Genomic DNA, 25,410 nt, shown 5'->3' on the forward strand with positions numbered 1-25,410 from the left:
TGACTTTTGCTATATTTTATATAAATCCTTTTAGAATTTAGATTAGGTTGTATATATATAGTGAATTATGACTGTTGAACACTATTCAATAATTAAATAGATATAAATATATTTAATAAACCACCTTGGCCATTGATCTTTAATATGTAAATACTATCTATTTGTTCCCTGTTAAGAATTCCACCAAATTTTGGGAATTTGCATATTTATATAATATATGCTACATGGAAGAAGAAAACAAATAATTTTTATTTAAAAAAAATTTTTAGAGAGATTTTTTGCTATAAGGTATGTGTGCTTACCAGAGAGATAGAGAGAGACAGAGAAATCACCCTCCAGGGGGGATGGCCATGCCACAATCCCTTTTCCTTCATTCTCTTCTTCGGATTTTGGGTATGCACATACACGTGCCCAGTGTGAGTTTTTTAAGTCACTGGGTCTGGGACTCGAACCATGGTCGACTACGTGTGAGTTCAGTGACATAACCATTACACCATCTACTGGTTTCGAAAACCTTTTAAGAGCTTAGACTTACCATTTCTTCTCTGAAATAAACCAGTATAACTGATTGCCAGTGAATGCCATTAACACACCCATAAATTTGTTTATTTCTCAAACTTAGAGGAACACTTCATTTTCTGGTTATGTTGTGTAACTAAAAACTCAGTTGTTAAATTAGTTGATCTTTACCTACTAATATAGATATCATTTATGCAGTGACCTCAGATTATTTAAACGACATTAGAAAGGGTTTGAAAAAACTGAGCAAGTTTTTTTTTTTTTTTTTTTTTAAAGCGAGATCTTTGCTATAAGGCATACATGCTTGCTGGATAGATAGAAAGTGAGAAATTACCCCACCCCCCAGGGTTAATGGTCACACCACAATCCCTTCTCTTCCATCCTCCTCTCAGGACTTTGGGCATGTTTGCATATTCACCTGGCATGAATTTCAAGCCTCCAGGTCCAGGACTCAAACCGTGGTTGGCCATGTGGGAGTCCAGAGGTGTAACTATTACACCATCTGCTGGTCCCAAGACGGAACAAGTTAAGGGTGTGCCAAACCTCAATGTATTTGATTTTTTCTTGTGGTTCAGGTGGAAATTTGTATGGTAGAAACTGATGTAATGATGGTAAAATAGATGTGGAGAAATCCTAATAAAGACTCTTTTGGAAATCTGTGAGGTTCTACAGTCTTTTTCTTTTTCTTTTTTCCCCCCGTTTCAAGGCTTTATTTCTAACCTAACCATTCAGAGACAGTACTTCCCTAATGATGAAGATCAGGTTGGAGCAGCCAAGGCTCTGTTGCGTCTCCAGGACACCTACAATTTGGATACAGATACCATCTCAAAGGGGGATCTTCCAGGTAAGGTAATTCTTTCAGTCTATAAAATACCATCTGGCTTCCCTGTCATCAGGGCAATATTAAGGTAAAAGACGGGCATGGTGGCGCCTGCCCTGTGGCAAAAACCTGTGGAGGCTGGAGGATTGCGGCGTCGGGACCAGCAGTTTGCGTAATGGCTATGTCGCTGGACTCCCACGTAGTTGACGTGGTTCAAGTCCCGGACTCGGTGGCTTAAACTCACGCCAGGCGCATGTGCGTGTGTGCCCAAGATCCCAAGAGGAGAATGGAGGAGAAGGAATTGAGGTGTGACCAACCCCCCCGGGGGGTGATTTCTCACTTTCTATCTCTCTGTCTCTTTCTGTCTGTCTGGCGAACACACGCACCCTATAGCAAAAACCTCTCCAAAAAAAAGGTAAAAGAAACTTGTATCTGATTTTTAAACTAGCATATATCTTGTTTCATAGCAAAACATGAATATGTCTTTTGGAGACAAAAGAACCTTTCCTTTCTCTATGACTCAATAGTTGTGGATATGCTTCTAAAGCTTGTTATTATGAAAGCTTATGTTTATAGGAACTAACATAAGTAGATAATTTTAGTATGAAAAAGAAACTGTTCTTCTGAATTTTTTTTAGTTACTTGATACTTACTAGAATGCTTTGTATCTAAAGCTATAAGGGAACTGATAATCAAAGTTTATATGGTAAAATTAAAAGCCAAGATGTGTTAGATATACACAAATGTTTAAACTGTTTCATTGTGTGGATCATCTTACTTCCTTTTTTTTTTTTCAGTTATAGCTGATTTCATGATAATTTACTTCTGCCATCTCTTTTTCTGAGTATGTGGCTCACTACCATTACTATTTCCTGCCACTAGTTTGCCTTTATCTTCATGGTAAAATTGGTTTTCTCTGAAAAAAGTGTGTATGAATTATTTATAAAGATGGTTTTTGGAGGGACCAGCAGTTAGCGTAATGGCTATGTCGCTGGACTCCCACGTAGTCGACCGTGGTTCGAGTCCCAGACCCAGTGGCTTAAACTCAGGCCGGGCGCGTGTGCATGCGTGCCCAAGATCCCGAGAGGAGAATGGAGGAGAAGGGATTGCGGCGTGGCCATTCCCCCTGGGGGGTGATTTCTCACTTTCTGTCTCTCTGTCTCTCTCTGTCTGGTGAGCGCACGTGCCCTATAGCAAAAACCTCTTCAAAAAAAGGGAAAAAAAAAAAAAAAGGTTTTTGGGCCAGAAAGTGGCATGGTGGTTAAGGTGCTAGACTCCCACATGACTGACTGTGGTTCAAGTCCTGACATGGTGGTTTGCTTTCTCACTTTCCCTCTCTCTTGCTTGCTCTTTCACTCAAGAAAAAAAATCCAATAATTTAAAAACTCTTTAAAAAAGACAAATTTTTAATTTGTCTTTTTTTCTTTTTTTGGAGAAGTTTTTGCTATAGGGCGCGTGTGCTCGCCAGAAGGAGAGAGAGACAGAGAGACAGAAAGTGAGAAATCAACCCCCCCCACCGCTGTGTGTGGGGGGAAGGCCACGCCACAATCCCTTCTCCTCCATTCTCCTCTCGGGATCTTGGACACGGATGCACACGTGCCTGGTGTGGGTTTAAGCCACCAAGTCCGGGACTCGAACCGCGGTAGACTACATGGGAGTCCAGCAACATAGCCATTATGCTAACTGCTGGTCCCCAAATTTTTAATTCATTTATTCATTCATTTATTTTAATTTGACCAGAGATAGACACACAGAGAGAAGGAAAAAAAGTGGGACAGCAAGTCACCAGGTCTGGACTTGAATCATAGTTGACCATGTAGGAGTGTCCAGCACCTTAACCACCATGCCACCTGCTGGTCCCTAACATTAAATAATAATAATAATAATTATTATTATTATTATTATTTTTTTGGAGAGATTTTCACTGTAGGGCGCGTGCGCTCGGCCCGGTGTGAGTTTTAAGCCACCGGGTCCGGGACACGAACCGCGGTCGACTACGTGGGAGTCCAGCGACATAGCCATTACGCTAACTGCTGGTTCCCAATAATTATTATTTTTAAAAAGAGATGCTTTTTGTGGGACCAGCATATAGCATAATAATTACATCGCTGGACTCCATGTAGTTGACTGCTGTTCAAGTCCCAGATTGGGTGGTTTAAAACTCATGCTGGGCATGTGTGCCTGTATGCTAAAAATCCTGAGAGGAGAATGGAGAAAGGGATTACAGCATGGCCATGCCCCCTGGTGGGTGATTTATTGCTTTCTGTCTGTCTCTCTGGTGAGGCATTTTTGCACATGCCCTATAGCAAAAATCTCTTAAAAAAAAAAGTGGGGCCAGCAGGTGTGGTGATTAAGGATGCTGGACTCCCACATGGCCAACCATGGTTCAAGTCCTGGATTTGGTGGCTTGCTTTCTCACTTTCCCTTTTTCTCTCTCTCTCACTGCATCCCTCTCTGGTCAAATTAAAATAGAGAAAGAAAGAAAAATAAAATCTTTTTAAAAAATAAAAGATGTTTTCTTATTCATTTCCCTTCACGGAGGATTGTATTAGTATATTATTGCATTGCTAACAGAAATACCTGATACTGGATGATTTGTAAATAAAATAGAAGCTTATTTGCCAAAACTCACAATTCTGGTGGTTAGAAAGTCCAGAGACATTCCAAAATGGCAGAAGCAGAATTTTGAAGAGCGCATAGCATGCTCTATGTCCATGTAGCTTCTACTTGCATCATTTCCTCTCCTTATATACACACTAGAACTCAATCATGGGGGCCCTACCCTAATGCTTTATCATACCCAAAGGCTCCACCCTGGGATACTATGTAGGGATTAAGTTTTCACTTAACACCTTTATAATGCAACCATTTCCTGGGGCCAGCAAGTGGTGTAGTGGTTTAAGGGCTCTGGACTCCCACATGGCCAACCACGGTTCAAGTCCTGGTCCTGGTGTCTTGCTTTCTCACTTTCCATCTTTTTCTCTCTTATTCTGTACCTCCCTGGTCAAATTAAAATAGATAAGTAAAATTTAAAAAAATATTTTAAAATATAAAAATAATATAACCATTTCCCAGCACATGAATTTTGAGGTGATATCAAACTATAGCAAGGATAAAGGTATTAAGTGGTGAAACTAAACATGGTATATTATGTAAAATTTCCGTTAAGTTAGAATACAGATCTGATATGTCCTACTCTGTGTATTTTTTTTTTTTTAGAGGTTTTTGTCTCAGGGTGTGTGTACTTGTCAGAGGGAAAGTGAGAAATCACCCCCTGGGGGATAGCCTTCTCCATTCTCCTCTTGGGGTTTTAGGCATACAAACACATATACCGGGTATGAGTTTCAAGTTGCTGGGTCCAGAATTCGAATTGCAGTCAGCCATGTGTGAGTCCAGTGCCATAGCTACTATGTCACCTGCTGGCTCCTGCAGTTCCTTTTCTGTCTCTACCTCCTTTCAGGATTTTGAGCACACATGTACACTTATTCATCATGTTTCTCAAACTCCCAACTTGGGATTTAAACCACATAATTGGCCACGTGAGATCCAGTTGCTTTAAACACCATGCCACAAGCTACTGCAACACTTTATTAGAAAATAGGATTTGTGAACCGAGCAAGTGGCATAGTGTTTAGGGTGTTGAACTCCCACATTGGCAACCATGGTTCGAGTCCTGGACCTGATGGCCTGAAAATCATGCCAAGTGCATGTGCATGCTTGCCCAAAAATTCCAGGAGAAGGGATTGAGGCATGGCCGTCCTGCCAGGGGTGATTTCTCACCCTCTCACTGTCTCCTGTAAGTGCACACACTCTATGGCAAAAACCTAAAAAAAATAAAAAAATTGGATTCCATTCTCAAAATATCTTATTATGTATTTGTAAATATTGCTAAATTTGAAAATATTAGAAATCCAAAATACTCTGGTCCTAAGCATTTTGGTTAAGGGATACTCAGCCTGTACTAGTTTTTTAAAAAAGAAACCAGTTGACATGTTTGCCTTTCTTTCTGTATATTAATTTCTTACACTGATGGTTGTAAGGTAGATAAATCTTATATTGTGATTCATGTTATGTTAGAAAATAGCATATTTCAACTTAATTGCATGTTTCATTTGGGTATGAGGGTTGACAGTTTGCTTCTTTGGTTCTCTGGGCCTAACGTCCCCTAATACTAGCTGAGTGATTCTCATGGTAGTTTGTTCTTATGTTTGTAAGATTAGGATAATTTGTAGTTTGTTCTTATGTTTGTAAGATTAGGATAATTTTTGCTTTTTCTGTCTCAAAGTATTATTGTGAAGTTTAAACGAAAGTGAGATAGCACTTTGAAAACTATGTAGTCCTAAATAAACATAGGCACTATTTGGATTCCTAAAGTTGTTTGTGTTTTCTTTTTATAGGAGTAAAACACAAATCTTTTCTAACAGCTGATGACTGCTTTGAGTTGGGCAAAGTGGCCTATACAGAAGCAGATTATTACCATACAGAACTCTGGATGGAACAAGCACTAAGGCAACTGGATGAAGGCGAGGTTTCTACCATAGATAAAGTCTCTGTTCTGGATTATTTGAGCTATGCCGTGTACCAGCAGGGAGATCTGGATAAGGCACTTTTGCTCACAAAGAAGCTTCTTGAGCTAGGTATGTTATATGGGCTTAATTTAAGATTATTGTTACATTAAGGGGTATATATTATCCTCTGTCTACCTAATTATCCATCCATATGCCTGTGGTACTTATTTGTTAGAAGTCAAGAGCCCTTTCTGTCAAACATACTTTATCCTTTCCCTGTTGATCTCAAAGTAAATGTCAACTGACTTTTCTTTTCTTTTTTTTTAAAGGATTATTTTATTTAACTTTATTTATTTGTTCCAAGTTGAACAGAGAGAGATAGTGAGAGTGAGAAAGCAAGCTGCCAGGTCCAGGACTTGAACCACTATCGGCCATGTGGGAGTCCAGTGCCCTCAACCTCCATGCCACCTGCTGGCCCCATGGCAACTGACTTTTCTCACCTAACAGTACTACAACAATGGCTGTTTCTCTGTCCTGTATTCTCCATGAATTTCAAAATTGGACCTGACTTAGCTAAGGCACTTAAAAATGCCATCATGTTGCCATATTTAATGTTACCCAGTTCCCTTTGAAGGGTATTTGGGCTTATAGTATTTTATATTAAATAATAAAATGATTTTAAATAAAGTGGATTGAAAATATATTTGATCATCATGTTCCAGTGTTAGAAAAATAAGATGTAAGAGTGTTACCACTAGTACTTTGAACAAAGATACAGTATTTCTCCAAGTATGATCCAAAAACCATGAATTATTTGGATATTCATTTAAAAATGAGCATTTTTGGGGGCCACAGGTGGCATCAGGGTTAAGGGCACTAGACTCCCACATGGCCAACCATGTTTCAAGTCCCGAACCTGGCTGCTTGCTTTCTCACTTTCTTGCTTTCTCCCTCCTCTCCCCCATGGTCCAATTAAAATAAATAAATAAAGATAATTAAAATCTTTAAAAATATGAGCATTATGGGGCTGGTAGGTGACATGGTGGTTGGGGGTGTTGGACTCTCACATGGCTGACCGCAGTTCGAGTCCTGGACTTGGCAGCTTGCTTTCTCGCATTATGTCTCTTCTCTCTCTGTCCCTCTGTGGTCAAATTAAATGAAGTTAAATAAAATAATTCTTTTAAAAAAGAGCATTTCTTGATCTCTACTTTAAACAAACTAAATCATAATTTCTAAAGATGGAGTCTGGATTTTTTTTGTTGATGTTGTTACTCCCAGAGGGTGCATACACTCACCAGAAAGAGAGGGGCAGATGGTGGGGAGAAGCCCCCCGACCCCAATGGGACATGATCACACTGTAATCCCGTCTTCATTTCTCAGTTCTGTTGATTTTTTGGGCAGATGTGTACACATACCAAGTGTATTTTTTAAGCCACTTCAGAATTTTTTTTTAAGAAATTTTTGCCTTTGGGCACATGTGGTCGCTGAAGAGAGAGACAGATAGTGAGAGGGAAAGTGAGAAATCACCCTCCACCCCACCCCCTAGTGATATGGCCACACTACAGTCCTTGCTGTTCCATTCTCCTCTCAGGGTCTTGGGCACACACATGCACATACATGCACGCAGCATGATTTTCAAGCCACCGGGTCCAGGACTTCAATCACAGCCATGTGGGAGTCCAGGGACCTAACTGCTATGCCATCTTTTTGTCCCAGGTGTCCAGAATTTTATATGATAAATTCAGGCAGCCTTTGGTAAATTATAGAACTTTAAAATAAAAAAAAAAGTTTTATTAATAGGAAAATGTGTGTATGTTAGAAAGGTCAAACAGCTCAAACGGATCAATCTTCTGAAAATGAACTTTTGATAATCGTGTTATATTTCTTAACTGGGCGAATGAATAAATCAAGATATTAATTCAAATAACCTTTCTTTCTTTTATTATTTTCCAATATTTGTTCTCCTAATTGAAAACATACTTTGTATTCACTGTAGGAAACTTACTGCCAGCAGGTGGCATGGTGTTAAGGGTGCTGGACTCCCATATGGCGACTGAGGTTTGAGTCCTGGACCTGGCAGCTTGTTTTTTCACTTTCTCTCTCACTCTCTCTGTCCCTCTCTGGTAAATTAAAATAAATAAAGTTAAATAAAATAATTATTTTTTAAAAAGAAAAATTGTTAAAACAGAAAAAGGTATGGAAGAATCACCTATAAGCCAGTCCCCCAAAATACCCACAAGTATTTGTTTTCTTGCAATATACATTCTCCTTAATTCCCCACACTTTTCTCCTTATTTTTAAAAGTAAGTTTTTTTTTTATTTCCTCCACGAGAAAGAGAGAGAAAGAGACACCCTCAACAGGGTTTTTTACACTGTGATGTGTCCTCAGCTTCAGCCCATACATAGTGGTATGTACAGGGAGGTCTTGGGACACTAATCTGGGACCTTCTCATATGGGTCTAGCACTGCAGAAGTAGCATTACTGTTGTAATACCAACTGGCCCTTACCTTTTCTTTTACATAATTAGGCTTATATACCATAACACACCTTATGAGCAGTTTCTGAACAAGAAATACTTTATAGTGTAAGGCTAGATTTCCCAAACATTTTACTTAATGCCACAAGTCAAATGTCTGTTTTTCTGCCTTTTTTTTTTTAAGTTTTTTTTTTTTTTTTTTTTTTTCCATAGTGTGTGTGCCCCACAGAGAGCGGGCAAGTAGAAATCACCCCCCTGCAGGAGGGATGGTCACACTGCAGTTCCTTCTCTTCCATTCTTCTCTTGGGATTTTGGGCATGCATATACATCCTACCCAGTATGATTTTCAAGCCACCAGGTCCAGGGCTCGAACTGCAGTCAACTATGTGGGAGTCATGCACCTTAATACCAGGCCACCTGCTGACCCCAATTGCCTTTTTTTTAAAAAAAATAAAAAGTGTGTGCATATAAGAGTGAGTGTGCAGGAGGGAGGGAGAAAGAGATTGTTTTTAGAGACAGGACCTTGCTGTATTGTTTAGTCTGGTCTTAAACTCGTACTACTCCTGCTTCAACCTCTCCAGGAATTTGGATTAGAGGCACATGCCACCACATCTATCAAGATAGGTTTTTTGAGAGAGTCTTGCCACATTGAGATCTTTCCTGTCTTAGATGTCTTTGTTAGTTAGGACCCCAGGCATGTACCGCTGCACCCAGCCTGTTAAAGTTGATCTGGGAACTAAGTCCAGGCCTTCCACGGTCCTCAGCCATTGTTTAGTAGTATTTTTCTGCCTGTGCTGCCATGGCTGGCCCTGTTCAGGCTTTTTTATTTGCATGTGTTTGTGTAAGGTTGCTCAGATACATTTTTCTTCTCTCGAATGGGCACCCTTGTGTTTTTCCCCTACTGAAAGGTAGCTAAAAATTATGACTAGCAATTCTGAGGCAGTTAGTGGATTCTGGCTTATTTGAAAATTATATATTTAGTTTCCCTTTTCTTTAGAAATTTGAGATTGAAATCCACTTTGCCTTCAGGAGTAAGCTATGTTCTGCCTTTATAATCTATTCGTGGTAAAGTTTGCTTTTGATCTATATATGCCCTGTCTTCCCCATGGTGACTACTTTAAAGTCTCAGAAAAAAAATTTTCCCACTGCTTAAAATAAATAGAATGAATAAGATTTTAAAATTTAATTTGTGTGCTCAGCCATGGTGGCACATTCTGCTAAGATGCTGATATTCAGAGGCCAAGGCCACATGAGAGACCCAGGCTGGGTGCAGTGGCATGTGCTTATATTTGTAGCTAGCTTAGGAGGCTAGGCTGGAACATTTTGACAGGAAAAGACCCTGGGAAGAACAGTCTCTCTCTCTCTCTTATTCATAAGTAAGTAAATTCATAAACTTTATAAAAATTTTATTTGACATAAAATTAAACACAATTCTTTTGGTTGACTAGTAAGTTCTAAAAGTAGAAGCAAGACTTGCTACTTAAAAAAAAAATAGCTGCTTTTCATCTCCAGAACTGTTTTTATGTAGGGTGATTATATGTCCTGTTTTACTTGGGGTAGTATAAGGTTACAGCTATTGTTTTGGTATAATAGTTTTGTTTTTGTTTTTTTTTAAAGAGAGATTTTTGCTATAGGGTGCATACACTCTCTGGAGAGATAGAGACAGAGAGACAGAAAGCTGGAAATCACCCCCAAGGCGGGAGGCCATACCACAATTATTTTTCCTCCATTTTCCTCTTGAGAGGAGTTTAAGCTGGCAGGTCCAGGACTTGAACTACAGTCGGCTACATGGGAGTTCAGTGATGTAACCATTATGCCATCTACTGGCTCCTGGTATAATAGTTTATTAGTGAATCCATTCTTTCAGAGCCAATGTGGTTTTGAAGATATGTTATATGACCCTCTGCTTTTATATTGATGTATTCTGATGCTTGAACGACTATAAACTTACCCATGGGCATGCTTTCTTTCTCTCCTAATAGATCCTGAACATCAGAGAGCTAATGGCAACTTAAAATATTTTGAATATATAATGGCTAAAGAAAAAGATACCAATAAATCTGCTTCAGATGACCAATCTGATCAGAAAACCACACCGAAGAAAAAAGGGGTTGCTGTGGATTACCTGCCAGAGAGACAGAAGTATGAAATGCTGTGCCGTGGGGAGGGTATCAAAATGGTAAAGTTGAAAAGCCAATTGTGTATTTATGAATGAATGTGTGTGTGTTTGTACATAGCTTTGGAGAGAATCATAGTTCTTTTACATTTAAGCCTAGATGATAAACATCAGAATGTCTATGTAATATATTGCAGTATGTCACATTATCTCACATTGGGAGTCATACTTAATATACTTCAGTTGTTAGTAAAACAGCTTTAAAATAAAGCTTGTGCAACATATACCACTATGTGCATTTGTGGTAATATCACCCTTTCAAGTCAAAAGATGCTTAGTTTCCAGGGTAGAGGATCAAATAAGTTTAAGGGAAGTGATACTTTTTCTTTTCTTTTCTTTTCTTTTCTTTTCTTTTTTTTTTTTTAAGAGATTATTGCTGGGCCGGCAAGTGGCGTGGTGGTTAAAGGCGCTGGACTCCCACATGGCCGACCACGGTTCAAGTCTCGGACCTGGTGGCTTGCTTTCTCACTACCTCTCTCTTTCTGTCTCTCTCTGATCAAACTGAAAAATAATAATGATATAATAATAAATAAAGTTAAATAAAAATAATTCTTAAAAAAAAAAAAGAGGTTATTGCTATCGGGCGCGTGCGCTTGCCAGACAGAGACAGAGAGACAGAAAGTGAGAAATCACCCCCCAGGGGAAATAGCCACACCGCAATCCCTTCTCCTCCATTCTCCTCTCGAGATCTTGGGCACGCACAAACACACATGCGCCCGGCATGAGTTTTAGCCACCAGGTCCAGGACTCGAACTGCGGTCGACTACATGGGAGTCCAGCGACATAGCCATTATGCTAACTGCTGGTCCCGGGAAGTGAAAATTTTTCTTATACTTAATGCAGGTGAGATTCCAGTATTCTTATGTAGAAACACACTATTTGAGCACATTTTATGAGAAATAACAAATTCATCTTACAATAATCTCTTGTGGTTTTGCTCCTAAGTCTTGATAAGATTGCTTAGTGGAATGTCTTAGTTTATTTAAGAAATACTCAATGCACAAAGACTTTTTAACAGATTTTGATTTTAATATTTATTATTTAAAAGATCCAAGTGATATCTATAAATATTCCATTATTTATTGTATATTTATGTTTTATGTATTTATAACTCAGAATGCCAGTTCTTCAGGATGTTAATAGGAATAACTTCAGGACCAGCAGATGGCATAATGGTCATGTTGACTCCCACATAGTTGACTGTAGTTCAAGTCTTGGACCTGGTAGCTTAAAACTCATACCTGGTGGGACCAGCAGTTAGCGTAATGGCTATGTCGTTGGACTCCCATGTGGTTGACTGCAGTTCGAGTCCCGGACCTGGTGGCTTAAACTCATGCCACTCATGGCCATCCCCCTTGGGGGATGATTTCCAACTTTATGTCTCTGTCTCTGCAGGGAGTGCACACACACTAAAAAAAAAATCCCGTTAAAAAAAAAAAAAAAAAAGCAAACAAACAAAAAAAAACAAGTAGGAATAACCCAAAGACAAAAGTTACATCTTTGGGGAACATTATTGAACAGTTGAGCGCAGGTTTCTGTTTAGCCTCTGATGTCTCAGAGTCTTTTTATGATAATGTGTGTTATGGGTAGGATGTCATCATTTCCCAATATTAATAGATCATGAAACTCTTTTTAAAGGAATATCATATGGTACTAGTGTTCAGGTGAAAGCAGGAATACTTAGAAGGAGTTAGTGAGTTTTTGTAATAAGTACTTTTAAGCATAAATATTTAAAAAGTGTTTACATTTTTCTTTATTCTTCTTTAAAGATTTATTTAATTTTATATATTATTATTTTAATTTGCTGTAGAACACATGCACTCACTATAGAAAGAGAGACAGAGGAGAAAACGAGAAAGCAAGCCACCAAATCTGGGACTCCAAGAGCTATTGGCCATGTGGTGGTCCAGCACCTCAACCACCATGCTACCCACTGGCACTGAAATGTTTTATGCTTTTCTTTGCAAATAACTCAAGCTGAGCTTTACATTTTAATATTGATGACTGTTAGGGATCAGCAGTTGGCATAATGGTTATGTCACTGGACTCCGATGTAGTCAACCACAATTCAAGTCCTGGACCTGGTGGCTTAAACTCACGCCGGGCATGTGTATGTGTGTGCCCAAGATCTTAGGAGGAGAATGGAGGAGAAGGGATTGTGGCATGGCCATCCCCCCAGCCCAGGGTTTTTCACTTTCCATCTTTCTGTCTGTCTCTGTCTGTCTGGTGAGCACACATGCCCTATAGCAAAAAATCTCTCCAAAAGAAAAAAATAGTCTCCTTTTAGGAGCTTCCTATTTTCACCCTCTATCTTGATAAAATTCCACTTATTTATTTATTTTGGCCACAAGTGTATAACTGAGATATTTTGGAAAGTCTGTTTTTCTTTTTCTTTTTTTTTTTTTAAGAATTATTTTATTTAACTTTACTTATTTATTTTAATTTGAAGCTAGAAAGACAGAGTGAGAGAGAAATGGGGAGGGGGAGAGAGAGTGAGAAAAAGTAAGAAAGCAAGCCACCAGGTCCAGGACTTGAACCGCAGTTGTCCATGTGGGAGTCCAGTGCCCTTAACCACCATGACACCTGCAAGCCCCTCTGGTTTTGTTTTGTTTTGTTTTGTTTTGTTTGCCACTTCCTTCTCAAGATGTTCTCTCTTTCTGAGTGCTTCCCTTTGTGAAGTTTGGAGCATTGCTGGGCATTCATTCCATGTTTCCATAAGCATTTCCTTATTTCTTTCATATTTATAACACCTGAAATTTATTTTGATGAGTGAAGGATTAAAGAGAAACCCTATGGTTTTTTCTTATTTAAGGCCTTCCAGCTCTCCCCAGAAAATAACCATTAAAAAAAATTTTTTTTAATCCTGATGGTCCTGTTTGATGTTAAATGGTTGCAGAATACTGCTTTTTTTCTGTATTCTAGAGATAATCTGTGTATGCAAGCATGACTACTTTTCTTATCTGCATAGTAATAAATATTAAATATATCTCTAATATAGTTAATAATTTTCTTAACTTTACATTTAGACTCCTCGGAGACAAAAAAAACTCTTTTGCCGTTACCACGATGGAAACCGGAATCCTAAATTTATCCTGGCTCCAGCCAAACAGGAGGATGAGTGGGATAAACCTCGTATTATTCGCTTCCATGATATTATTTCTGATGCAGAAATTGAAATTGTCAAAGATCTAGCAAAACCCAGGGTAAATAATTTTTGTCTATTCTCTTCAATTTACTATACCTGTGCATTAATCTTTCCTTTGTATAACAAAAAGGATAATGTATATGGCGGTAACTCCACAGGTAGTTTCAAATACTATTGTCTCAACAAAATGGAGTTATCAGTTTTGCTTTTTTTTTTTTTTATGCCAGAGGGCGCATGCATTAAGAGAAAGAGAAATAGCCCTCAGTGTGTCCTGTTCATAGTGTAGTCCTTTTTCTTCCAATTCTCCATCCTTTCAGAATTTTAGGTTCATGTGTGCACCTGGCATGTTTCTCAAGCCTGTAGACAGATTTTTATTCATATTTAACATTTATGTTTCACCTGAAAAACTTTTTTTATCTTGGAGTCTTTTACTCTCAGTGATTACTCAAAGCCAAACTTCTTCATACTTCCTGTATTCTTATCCAAAAGAATGCTTGAAATATTTTTACTCCCCATTAGGCCTATTATTACTAGAAAAATAAGGTTTCCTCAAAAAGTTTGTGGAAGATATGTACTATAAAAAAATTATGCATGGATCTAAAATTTTTTCCACTAAAATAAACTCATACTTTAATTCCATTTTCCACAAATTTTTTGAGACCTTTTCGTACAATTGGGCACAGACATATTATTGATTTGAAATGGTGACATCATTATTTTCTGATTTCACCCTAACATAATTTTTTTTTTTTTTTAGAAAAAGAATTATTTTATTTAACTTTATTTATTTTTAATTTGATCAGAGAGGGACAGTGTGAGAGAGAGAGCAAAAGTGAGAAAGCAATCCTTCAGGGCTGGGACTTGAACTGTGGTCAGCCATGTGAGAATCCAGCACCCTTAAACCACTATGCCACCTGCTGGCCCTCATAATTTATCTTTTTTTTTCTCTTTAAAGAGTTATTTTATTTTTTATATGATTTATTTATTTTAATTTGACCAAAGAGGTACAGAGAGAGAAAGAAAGTGGGAAAAAGTGAGAAAGCAAGCCACCAATTCTGGAACTTGAACTATGGTTGGCCATGTGGGAGTATAGTACCCTTAACCATCACACCACCTGCTGGCCCTCATAATTTATCTTAATAAGGAAAACAACCTAGAATAAAACAACACATACCACACACACACAGAGAAAAATAATCTGTTATAAACCCAGACTTACAAACTTAATATTTTAGCATAGATACTTCTTTTTTGTGAGAATGTGGGAGAATTAAGCTCTTGCTTTTTTCTATCATCTAGTTCTTAAAACATATTTTATCTTAATTATAAAATACAAATTGCCATAATTTTTCTAAAGAGATGTTAAATGAAAACTAGACATATTTTTGCTTTCTATAAAATTCAAGATAGTAAATACTTTTTAGGTTTTGTGGGTCATATGGTCTCTGTCACAGCTGCTTCAGCTGTATATTGTTATGCAAAAGCAGTGAAAGAAAATATGTAAATTAATTAGTATGGATATGTTTCAGTAACGTTTTGTTTCCAAAAACAGGCGGCGGGCTATCTTTGGTCTGTGGACTATAGTTTGTTCACTCTTGTTATTTCATAAAGGTCTGAATTTTCTAGATATCTGTACTGCCAAATAAATTTAGAGTTATTAAGATGTACTACTTTTCCAAATTGTTACTTTTTTTTTTTTTTAAGATAAGGTCTTGCTATATCACAGTCCTGCCTTTGCCTCCCAGATAGCTGGGACTGCAGGTGTACATCACAACACCCAGCGTTTATGGTAGAATTGGACTCAAACCCTGGCCTCTCATGTAGTCTCAGCCTGCTGAAGAGCAGTCTCTACTGTGTGTGTGCTACTGCAGCTGGGTCAAAACTTTGGTTCCTTTTTTTTTTCTTTTTCTTTTTTAAACCAATAGTTACATTATAAATGCCAAAGACTGGTCTAACATGTATGGGTACTGTCCAAGGGAATTCTTACAAATTTTTTGCCAAACAAAATGCCTCCTATAGTTACATCATGTTCTGACATTCTCTTTTAAATTGATATTTTACTCTTATTTGTGAGCAGTAAACCCAATAAACCAAAGTATCGTGGGAGAATATTCATTAAGAATTCATGTCAGCTTAGAGATCAAGTCCTATACCTCAGAATCTGAAGAAATCACGGTCTTCAAGGAGATTCCTCAGTTTAGATTGTTTTTGATCAATACATTCAGTAGCATTACAATTTTATTCTCTATTGTTAACCTCAAAATCATCCATCCTTTTTTATTTATTTATTTTTTTTTGTAAGTTTATACATTTCTTCAATGAGCAAGACAGACACCACTACGAGATCTGTACCCAAAACTACAGAGTACTCAGGGAGGTCTCTGGACATGAATTGGAAACTTTCCCATGTGTAATTACCTTGCAGAATGTTGCATTTTATCTTGGCTGTTATGTCATTCTTACTGTTTTTTAACTTTTATGAGTTCTCATCATCTCCCTTTGTGTTCAGTCCAACATTATTTTACTGTACATGTTACTGAGTGGATATCTTAAAGGAAAAATATATTGACCTTAAGATAAATTGTAAACAATATTAACCTTTGCAAATGGTTTCATCACTAAAAATAATTAAAAACAGGGACTTTGGAATAGATTAATAACTGCAAATAGCCACTAATAGCTAACAAATTAGACTAAACATTTTTTTTAATTTCTTTTTTTTTAAAAAAAATATTTATTTATTTCCATTTGTTATTTTTATATTTTCGACCAGACAGCAACAGAGAGAAAGTATAAGTGAGAAAGCAAGCTGCCAGGTCTGGGACTCGAACCACAGTTGGCCATGTGAGGATCCAGTTCCTCTAACCACCACGCCACCTACCGGCCTCTAAATTTATCTTTTTCTCCTTTATTCAAATCCTATAGCTATGGAAAGAAATTTAATTTTCAATCTCTTTTTGTGTACCCTCCATCCATGCAAAACAAAAGTGAATAAAATTTTTAAAGGTACAAAAACTTAAAAAAACAACTGCTTTTAATGCTTGACCTAAGGTGACTGGAAGCATATGGAGTTATTTTCTCCTCTCAGTCTCCTTTATAAAAATCTCAGAATTCTGAGTGGTTGGATAAATGTGATTCATTTTTTTGTCTTGTAATGCAACTATTTTGATGGTTGGCTTCACAGCTGAGGCGAGCCACCATTTCAAACCCAATAACAGGAGACTTGGAGACGGTACATTACAGAATTAGCAAAAGGTAAGAGACATGTGTGCTGCATATTTTGCCCTCTAATGAGTATTTTGTGCATCCTACAGGAATTATTATTATTCATTAAAGGAAAATAGGTCATTTTCAGTCTCCAGCTCAAGTATATAAACAGAATAACGCATGGGTAAACTGCTTGTGTTTCACAGATCTTTCCCTTCAACTAGAAGTTCTGTTTTTAATCTTTAATTCGTCTGTTATTTTTAGGGAATTAATGTGCTTTGTGTCTTTCTTCAGACCAGGTATCAGATATCTAAGAAATGGCCCAATACTTGTTTTCTTTTTCCCTTCCATTGCCAAGGAAGAAGTAAAGAAAAAGCAGCCTGGAGAATCTGGAAGCACTTGCTTATGCAGTTAGTTCTCTCGTATTCATAAATGCTATAGTGATTCACATCATCCTTCAAGGTGATTGTGTTGGCATTTGCTGATATGTCCTGAATATACTATTGTCATTATGGAGCAATCTATATTCCTCCTGGTGGCGTGGTGTTTTTATTTTTTTTTATTTAAAGAAAAAACGTGCTGACTCAAAAGTTGGCAAAGGAAGGAACAATTATACTTCTCAACTCAGTCTTCCAAAAAATTACTTGTGAACTTACTGCTTTTCCTTCTCCAGAAAAACTTAAAAACAGTTTTTATTTTGATAAGAGTTTTTAAAAAATGAATTTAAGGGGACTACTAGTTTTTTTCCCCAGAATATTTAAAGAACATTAAACTTCTAGATCTGAGAAAGCTCCTGTGAAACCGTGCTATAAATCATTTACATACAGCTTCAAATGATTTAAAAAAAAAAAAAGTGAAAGGACAATAAATCTACAGTAAATATATTTCAACTCATTTTCTCATGATTGGGAAGTGGCTATTTTTATTGCCACCCTTCTAAATGTTTTTTGCTGATTTGAAACCATTACCTACCATCCAGATCAATCTGAACCCTTCAATCACTTGTGGCTTGGCAAAACAAAACAAAAGTCCCAAATTGCCTGCTACTGGAGTAAGTCTGTCCTTTCTCTTTTTTTGTAGCTGAGCCGAGCTACAGTACATGACCCCGAGACTGGAAAATTGACCACAGCACAGTACAGAGTATCTAAGAGGTAAGGGAGTAATGTAGAGAACTTTAGTCATATTTGGACCATTTTCCTTCTCGAGAATCTGATTTTGCAGAATCCATGGTATGATATCTAAAACTTAGGCCATTAGGTGTAGATATCTGATAATCTCTATGGTTAAATTTTCATGATGGTCTAATAAACAGACTTGGTTATGGGGAAGTTAAAAGAGGTTTGTCAAAGTAATTTATTAGATTGTAAAATGTTTGATGAGGCTTTCCAAATCCTAGCTGATAAGTGAAGTTTTGTTCTCATATCACAGAAAAATTCTCAAAGACTCTTCATAGAACAAGGCTCAGTTTGGACTCTGTTATAAAGCAGGGGTTCAAAAATTTCTGGGTCATCCCATAGGTGTAGGTATTAAGAAAGTAAATGCTTTGAACAACCACGTAAGAAAAGTTTCGTAGATTAATCAGTTTCAAATTCCTTGCTTTTAACAGAGAATATAATTAGGCCGTTAGGTGATAGATTACTAAAATAACTTTTAAAAAAAGATCACTGTGTAGCTTAAGTATATAAAAGAAGGAGCTCGCAGAATTAAATAACCTTATTCCAACAGAATTTTTTTCTACTTATTTATATGTGATTTCTTAGTTCTCATAAAAAAATAGAAATGTCATTGTACTGAATTCTGTCTTATTCTAACAATAAGTTATATTTATCCATAGATATAGTAATTAAAAATAACAAACATAAGCTTCATCTGTGCAATTAGGAACATTTTAATATATTTTAACTTTTTATATTGATAATGATTGTTTAATTATGTTTAGATTAATATGTACTACTAATAACTGTGATAACTTGATCCAGAAGACCTTTATTTTACAGAAAACTTATACTTTTGTCAATTATATAATCATTTTTATTTTATTAGAATTATAGTAAGATGGTGAATAAAAGGCTTTCGGGCATAAAAATTTATCACCCAAGGACAGGGTTTCTCAGCTTCAACACTGTTAGACATTTTTTTTTTTTGGAGAGGTTTTTGCTATAGGGCGCGTGCGTTCACGAGAAATCACCCCCCCAGGGGGGATGGCCACGCCACAATCCCTTCTCCTCCATTCTCCTTTCGGGATCTTGGACACACATGCACACGCGCCCAGCGTGAGTTTAAGCCACCGGGTCCAGGACTCGAAACTCGGTCGACTACGTGGGAGTCCAGCGACATAGCCATTATGCTAACTGCTACTCCCAACACTGTTAGACATTTTGAATCTGATAACTCTGTTGTTGGTGACTGTCTTGAGTTTGTAGGATGCTTAGCAACATCTCTGGCACAGTAGTACCTTCCCTCCAGTTGTGACTATCAAAAATGTCTCCAGACATTGCTGAGTGTCCCCTGGTTGGCAGAATTCCTACCACCATCTCCAGGGACTCTACCCTTCTACTCTTATTGAGAACCATTGTCCTAGGATAAGAGTGGAATAAAAATATAAATTCAAAGGGGAAAAATGATGTAAACTCTTGAAGTATTAAAAAGTATTTTGTTCATGTATTCTTTTAAGTAAATACTGAATCTAAATAATTCTGATATTTAGATTGCATTAGATGCATTTGAAAAAGTTTTCCAGAAATTACCAAGATTTTTAGTATGACAATTAATTAGAAACTATTTAAGTTAATATGAAAATTTTTAGTTGTCAGCCAAAAAATACTGCAAAGGAGTACAGCGATTTCAACAAGTATTTTAGGAGGTACTAGATGATTACTGGTGTAAATCATAGCAACAGTACTGCAAAGGCCAGACAGAATGTGTTGATTCATTTCCTTACTGTTTTTTGGGCAAAGCTACATGTCTTTCATATATTAATCTTAAAGTGTGTTCTGGTTTCCTAAGTGTCCCTGCCCTATACTGCTGCCTATCCTCTTCCCCCAATAAGTACAGGGGAGAAAAGGCTTTTTTTTTTTCCCTACTCATTGCTAGGTTTGTGGTTAAGACCCTTTTAAGAAAAGACTAATTAACAAGAGAAGAGCATACAAATTTAGTTAATTCAAATTTTACATGACATGGGAATGAAGACCCTCCCCCCAAAAAGGGAAACCTGTATTTTTATGCTACATTTGATGAATAGTGATCAGTCATGCAGAAGTATAAAGAGACAAAGTGATCTAGTGATAATAAACTTGAGAAGACTCAGCAAAACCTGTTTGTTCACATATTACATCTGTGTGTCTTTGACCATAGGATATTGCTTTCTCCAGGTATAGGGAGGGTGCATCTGGAATGAAAGTCTTAGTAGCTACCTTAGAGGAAGGTCAGAGAATTCTTTTATGACCTTCTTCCGGGGAAGAGAGTGGGAGAAAGTAAAAGAGACCTTTCTGTTTCTGCTGTTTCCTCAAACGCCAAGGTTGCCATGTTTTGTAGTGGAGAATCCTGAACCCCATTAGAAAACGTGAAGAAAATTTAAATTTACCATAATATTATACTGATTTCAAACACTAATTGATTGTAAGGATGTGCTGAAATGAATTTGGATTTATATGTTTTGAGTCTTGATTTACAGAGCTTCATCACAGAACTAATTTTCCATTCTATTATCGACCTTATTCATGTTTACAAAAATGAACTCCTAAACTTACAAAGAAACCTTAAACTGTGTTAAAAGAAAATTAAACCAGCCAACTTAATAGAGTAGAGAATAGAGCAAATCTTAACATTTGTATTTTGAAAGGTTCAGGAGGGAATTTCAAATATCTGTACTTTGAGAAATTTCTAAGTAATTACATCATCTTTGGAAGTAAAATCTTGTTCCAGCATTCCAGCAAATACAATGTCTTTGTTGAAAAAGTTTTATTTACATAACTGACTATCTGTTAGCTTTTGACAAGTCACTTTTGTCTTTTCTAATATTAAAAATAAAACAAACCCCTAAAATTTTACTAAAGCTTTTTAATAGAAAATAATTTTGGCTAGATCAGAGAAATTGATTTTTAGTTTTGAGAGTTTTTTTTTTAAGTTCATTAACATTTTTCATCAGAGAGAAAGAAGAGAAAGAAGAACACCCATAGGTCATTACACCATGATCTACCTCTGTTCTCATCCAGCCTGGATCATGGACATACACATGCATACCCAGCATGCTCAGGGAGATGCCAGGATCAGAACCCAGGACTTTAGCCATGTGGGTTTAATTTTTTTTTTTTTTAACTGCCATAGTACTGTGTGGTCTTGGAGTTTTAATTTTTAGAAAGTAAACATTCAAGGGACTGGCAGGTGGTGTGGTAGTTGACTCCCACAAGCTGACCACAGTTCAAGTCCTGAAGCTTGAAAATCACGCTGGGCATGTTTTTGTGCATACCCAAAATCCTAAGAGGAGAATGGAGGAGAAGGGATTGTAGTGTGGCCATCCCTCCTGGGGAGTGATTTCTCACTTTCCATTTCTCTGCCCCTCTCTCTCTTCAGTGAGCACATGCACCCTATGGCAAAAACCTAAAAAAAAAAATTAAAATGAAAAAATAAACATTTGGCTGTGTGTCCTGAAAATAATTTAATTAGATAATCTCATAAAGTTCAGTAAAAGTAATACAATGATATATATATAAGTAATTGTTCAGAGTAGTATAAGGTTTCTTTCATTCTGGTAGATAATTCTTAGAAGTTTTCATTTTTAAAATTTTAACTTGAATCAGTGATTTCCTACCATATGGTATTTATGTTCGAGATTTAGATTATGAGGATCAGCAGATGGTGTGATAGTTATGTTGCTGGACTCCCACATAGTTGACCACGGTTCGAGTCTTGGACCTGGTGGCTTAAAACTCCCACCAAGTGAATGTGTGTGTGTGCAGGCCCAATATCTCAAGAGGAGAATAGAGAAGGGATTGCTATGTGGCTGCCCCCCGCCTCCCTGGGGCTGATTTTTTACTTTCTGTCACTCTCTGGCAGTGCACATGCCCTATAGCAAAAAACTCAAAAACAAAACAAAACAAAACAAAAAACAGGAGGGGGTGGGAGGGTGGGAGGGGGCAGGTGGGAAAGGATGGCCAGTGAGATCCTAAAGTGAGGCTTCTCCCCCCACATCACCCACCTGGTGGGCCCACCCAGCCATGATCAAGGCAATCTTCATATTCAACAGCCATGGCAAGCCTCAGCTCTCCCAAGTTTTACCAGCCCTACAGTGAAGATATCAGGGAGACTTTTCATTTGTTATCTAAGAGAGATAAAAATGTTCGTAATTTCCTAGAAGGAGGATTATTAATTGAAGGATCTGCCAACTAATTTATAGACATTATACAGCACTATATTTTGTCTTCTGTATGAGTTTAGCATTTTAGATCTCTTTCAAGTACTTGTAGAAACATTAGACAAGTGTTTTGAAAATGTTTCTGAACTGGATTTACTTTTCCACGTAGACAAGGTTCACAATATTCTTGCAGAAATGGTGATGGGGTGGGGTGGGGAATGGGACCAGCAGTTAGCATAATGGCTATATCGCTGGACTCCCATGGAGTCGACCGCGGTTCGAGTCCCGGACCCAGCAACTTAAACTCATGCTGGGCACGTGTGCGTGTGTGCCCAAGATCCCAAGAGGAGAATGGAGGAGAAGGGATTGCAGAGTGGCCATCCCCCCTGGGGGGTGATTTCTCGCTTTCTCTCTGTCTCTCTGTCTTTCTGGCGAGCGCACGCGCCCTATAGCGAAAACCTCTCCAAAAAAAAAAAAAATGATGATGGGGGAATGGTATTAGAGACCCACATGAACGAGATAGTTACACAAATTAATGCACAAAATAAACTGGAGAAATCTGAGGCTGGCTTAGCAGGAGCTCCAGCTCATGCTGCATCAGCTGTAAAGAATATGAATCTTCTTGAAATCCCAAGAAATAGTAATATTGGTGACATCAGTATAAAAGTGCCAAACCTGCTCTCTTTTAACTGAAAAAAAGGCCACTCCCAGGTGAAGTCTAGGGGAAGTCATCTATGTTCACCTTACAGTTGTTTACCAAAAATAGAGGAGAGTTTAACTTTTGCTCTCGATTTAAGTCAAGGGTACTATATAGAAGTCATGTGAAATCAGTATGGGGAAGTTCAGTGTTGTGTCTCTTGACTAGTGATTTTAAAGAAATTGAGTAGTTGTGGTATGGTTTTCTTTTTTTCTAAACTACATTACTGTGCCTATCAAAGGCATGCCTCTATGTTTTGGCAACTACAGTATTTCAAAAGGTGTTTGATATATTTCTTTAATTATGTATGACCCACAATGTTGGTGTTTTGTATGTATCTCAAGTGCATCATTCCTTAATTTTTTGTGCTATTTTTCATAATTATTATTTAAAGAACCAAATACGTATTGCATGAAAACATGACCTTTTTCTTAGTTTAAATAAATTCCACAGTAACTGGACTTCTAAAAAAGACAGGTTACCTATGTTAATAAGAAATAAATATAGTATAAAATGTATTTTAAAAATATATAAGCAAAAAAATAGTTCGAATTATTTTTATTTTTTTTTTAAATAAAAAGGAATGTATTTTTGATGGGATCTTTCCATATCACCGTCCTCCTGCTCCAGCCCCCCAGTTAGCTAGACAGGTACGTATTACCTTTCCTAGCCTGGTTGGTCTGGGAACAGAACATGGGCTCCCCATGTGGCTCTAGCCTTGTGCTCTACTGCTTATGCCACAAGGCCTGGGCCAGTTTGTTTTGTTTTCAGTTGATGTAACTTAATAACAATAACATCGTCTTTTTATGGGATGTATGGTGATTATCAGACTGAGATACCCGAAATGGACAGATCTATTGTATTACTGTATGTTTATCCTACCAAGGAGCAAAGGCACTGGATAAATAACCAATCCAGATGATTAGCTTTTTTTTTTTCTCTGTTACAGGGCGTGTGCATTCGCTAGAGAGACAGAGAGAGACAGAGAGATAGAAAGCGAGAAATCACCCCCCAGGGGGGATGGCCATGCCGCAATCCCTTCTCCTCCATTCTCCTCTTGGGATCTTGAGCATGCATGCACATGCGCCCGGCGTGAGTTTAAGCCGCTGGGTCCAGGACTCGAACCGCGGTCGACTACATGGGAATCCAGCGACATAGCCATTACGCTAACTGCTGATCCCGTGGTAGGTCCATTTTCTAAGAAAGATTGAAAATACTTGTTACATTCAACTTAAATACTGGAAAAACATTAGTCACTGGGATTCACGGAACTCAGATTTCATCTGATGGCCTGAAAGGCCATGTTTGAAGTAAGCCTTGCAGATCTGCAGAACGATGGAGTTGCATTTGGAAAATTTAAGCTAATTTCTGAGGATGCGAAAACTGCCTAACTTCCAAGGCATGGATCTTACCAGTCTAAAATGTATTTCGTGGTCAAAAAATGGCAGACCATAATTGATGCACATGTTGATGTCAAGACTACTGATGGTTATTTGCTTCATCTCTTCTGTGTTGGATTTACTAAAACTAACAAAAAAACACAACAGTCAGATTCAGAAGACCTGTTCTTCTCAGCATCAACAGATTCCTAAATCCCAAAGAAGATGGAAATCATGGTCTGGGAGTTGCAGCCAAATGACTTGAAAGAAGTGGTCAGAGATCAGCAGATGGCATAATGGTTGTTGGACTCCCACATAGCTGACCACAGTTTTAGTTTTTTTTGTTTTTTTTTGTTTTTTTGAGAGGTTGTTCACTATAGGGCGCCTGAGCTCGCCAGACAGACAGAGACATAGAGACAGAAAGCGAGAAATCACCCCCCAGGGGGGATGATCATGCCGCAATCCCTTCTTATCCATTCTCCTCTCGGGATCTTGGGCACGCACGCACACGCACCCAGCGTGAGTTCCAAGCCACCGGGTCCGGGATGCAAACCGCGGTCGACTACTTGGGAGTCCAGCAACAAAGCCATTACGCTAACTGCTGGTTCCGCCACAGTTTGAGTCCTGGACCTGGCTGGTGGCATAAAACTTACACCAGGCACAGGTGCTTGTGTGCCCAAGATCCTGAGAGATGCACATGGAGAAAGGATTGCAGTGTGGCCATCCCCCTGGGTAGCGATTCTTTGCTTTGTCTCTTTCTCTCTGGCAAGCGCACACACCCTGTAGCAAAAATCTCAACAACAACAAAAAAATCAGTAAACTGATTTCAGACAGCATTGGAAAACGACATAGAAAAGGCTTGCCAATCTATCTTCTCCATGATGTCTTCTTTAGGGAAGTGAAAATGCTGAAGAAGTCCAAGTTTGAATTAAGAAAATTCATAGAGCTTCATAGTGAAAGTAGGTAGCTCTGGAAAAGCTATTTGGGATGAGACAAATACTAAAGTCAAATGAGCTGATGAATATGAACTACCAATCCAAGAATCTGTTTGAGGTTCAGACTTTTAATAGTGACAAATAAGAAGTCCTATTCATGAGAAAAAATAGTGTTAAAAAATCATGTTACAGGG

General features: G+C 37.8%; 1 protein-coding gene and 1 pseudogene across 2 annotated transcripts in view; both read left to right on the top strand.

Annotated features, from left to right (window-relative positions):
* Positions 1 to 25,410, top strand: part of P4HA1 (prolyl 4-hydroxylase subunit alpha 1) — a 90,641-nt gene that overhangs the window by 28,730 nt on the left and 36,501 nt on the right. Inside the window, exons 5-9 of one of the 2 annotated variants that reach the window (XM_006170075.3) lie at positions 1,226 to 1,363; positions 5,737 to 5,976; positions 10,307 to 10,503; positions 13,527 to 13,703; positions 16,830 to 16,900. In XM_006170075.3, the coding sequence (XP_006170137.1) occupies positions 1,226 to 1,363; positions 5,737 to 5,976; positions 10,307 to 10,503; positions 13,527 to 13,703; positions 16,830 to 16,900 (823 nt within the window). Of the gene's footprint in view, positions 1 to 1,225; positions 1,364 to 5,736; positions 5,977 to 10,306; positions 10,504 to 13,526; positions 13,704 to 16,829; positions 16,901 to 17,932; positions 18,004 to 25,410 lie in introns of both variants that reach the window. The other variant, XM_006170074.3, reaches the window with a different exon arrangement.
* Positions 22,015 to 23,192, top strand: LOC102501144 (AP-3 complex subunit sigma-1-like; annotated as a pseudogene).

This window comes from Tupaia chinensis, unplaced genomic scaffold, assembly GCF_000334495.1.
Source record: "Tupaia chinensis unplaced genomic scaffold, TupChi_1.0 Scaffold148012_1, whole genome shotgun sequence".
NCBI classification, from domain to species: domain Eukaryota; kingdom Metazoa; phylum Chordata; class Mammalia; order Scandentia; family Tupaiidae; genus Tupaia; species Tupaia belangeri.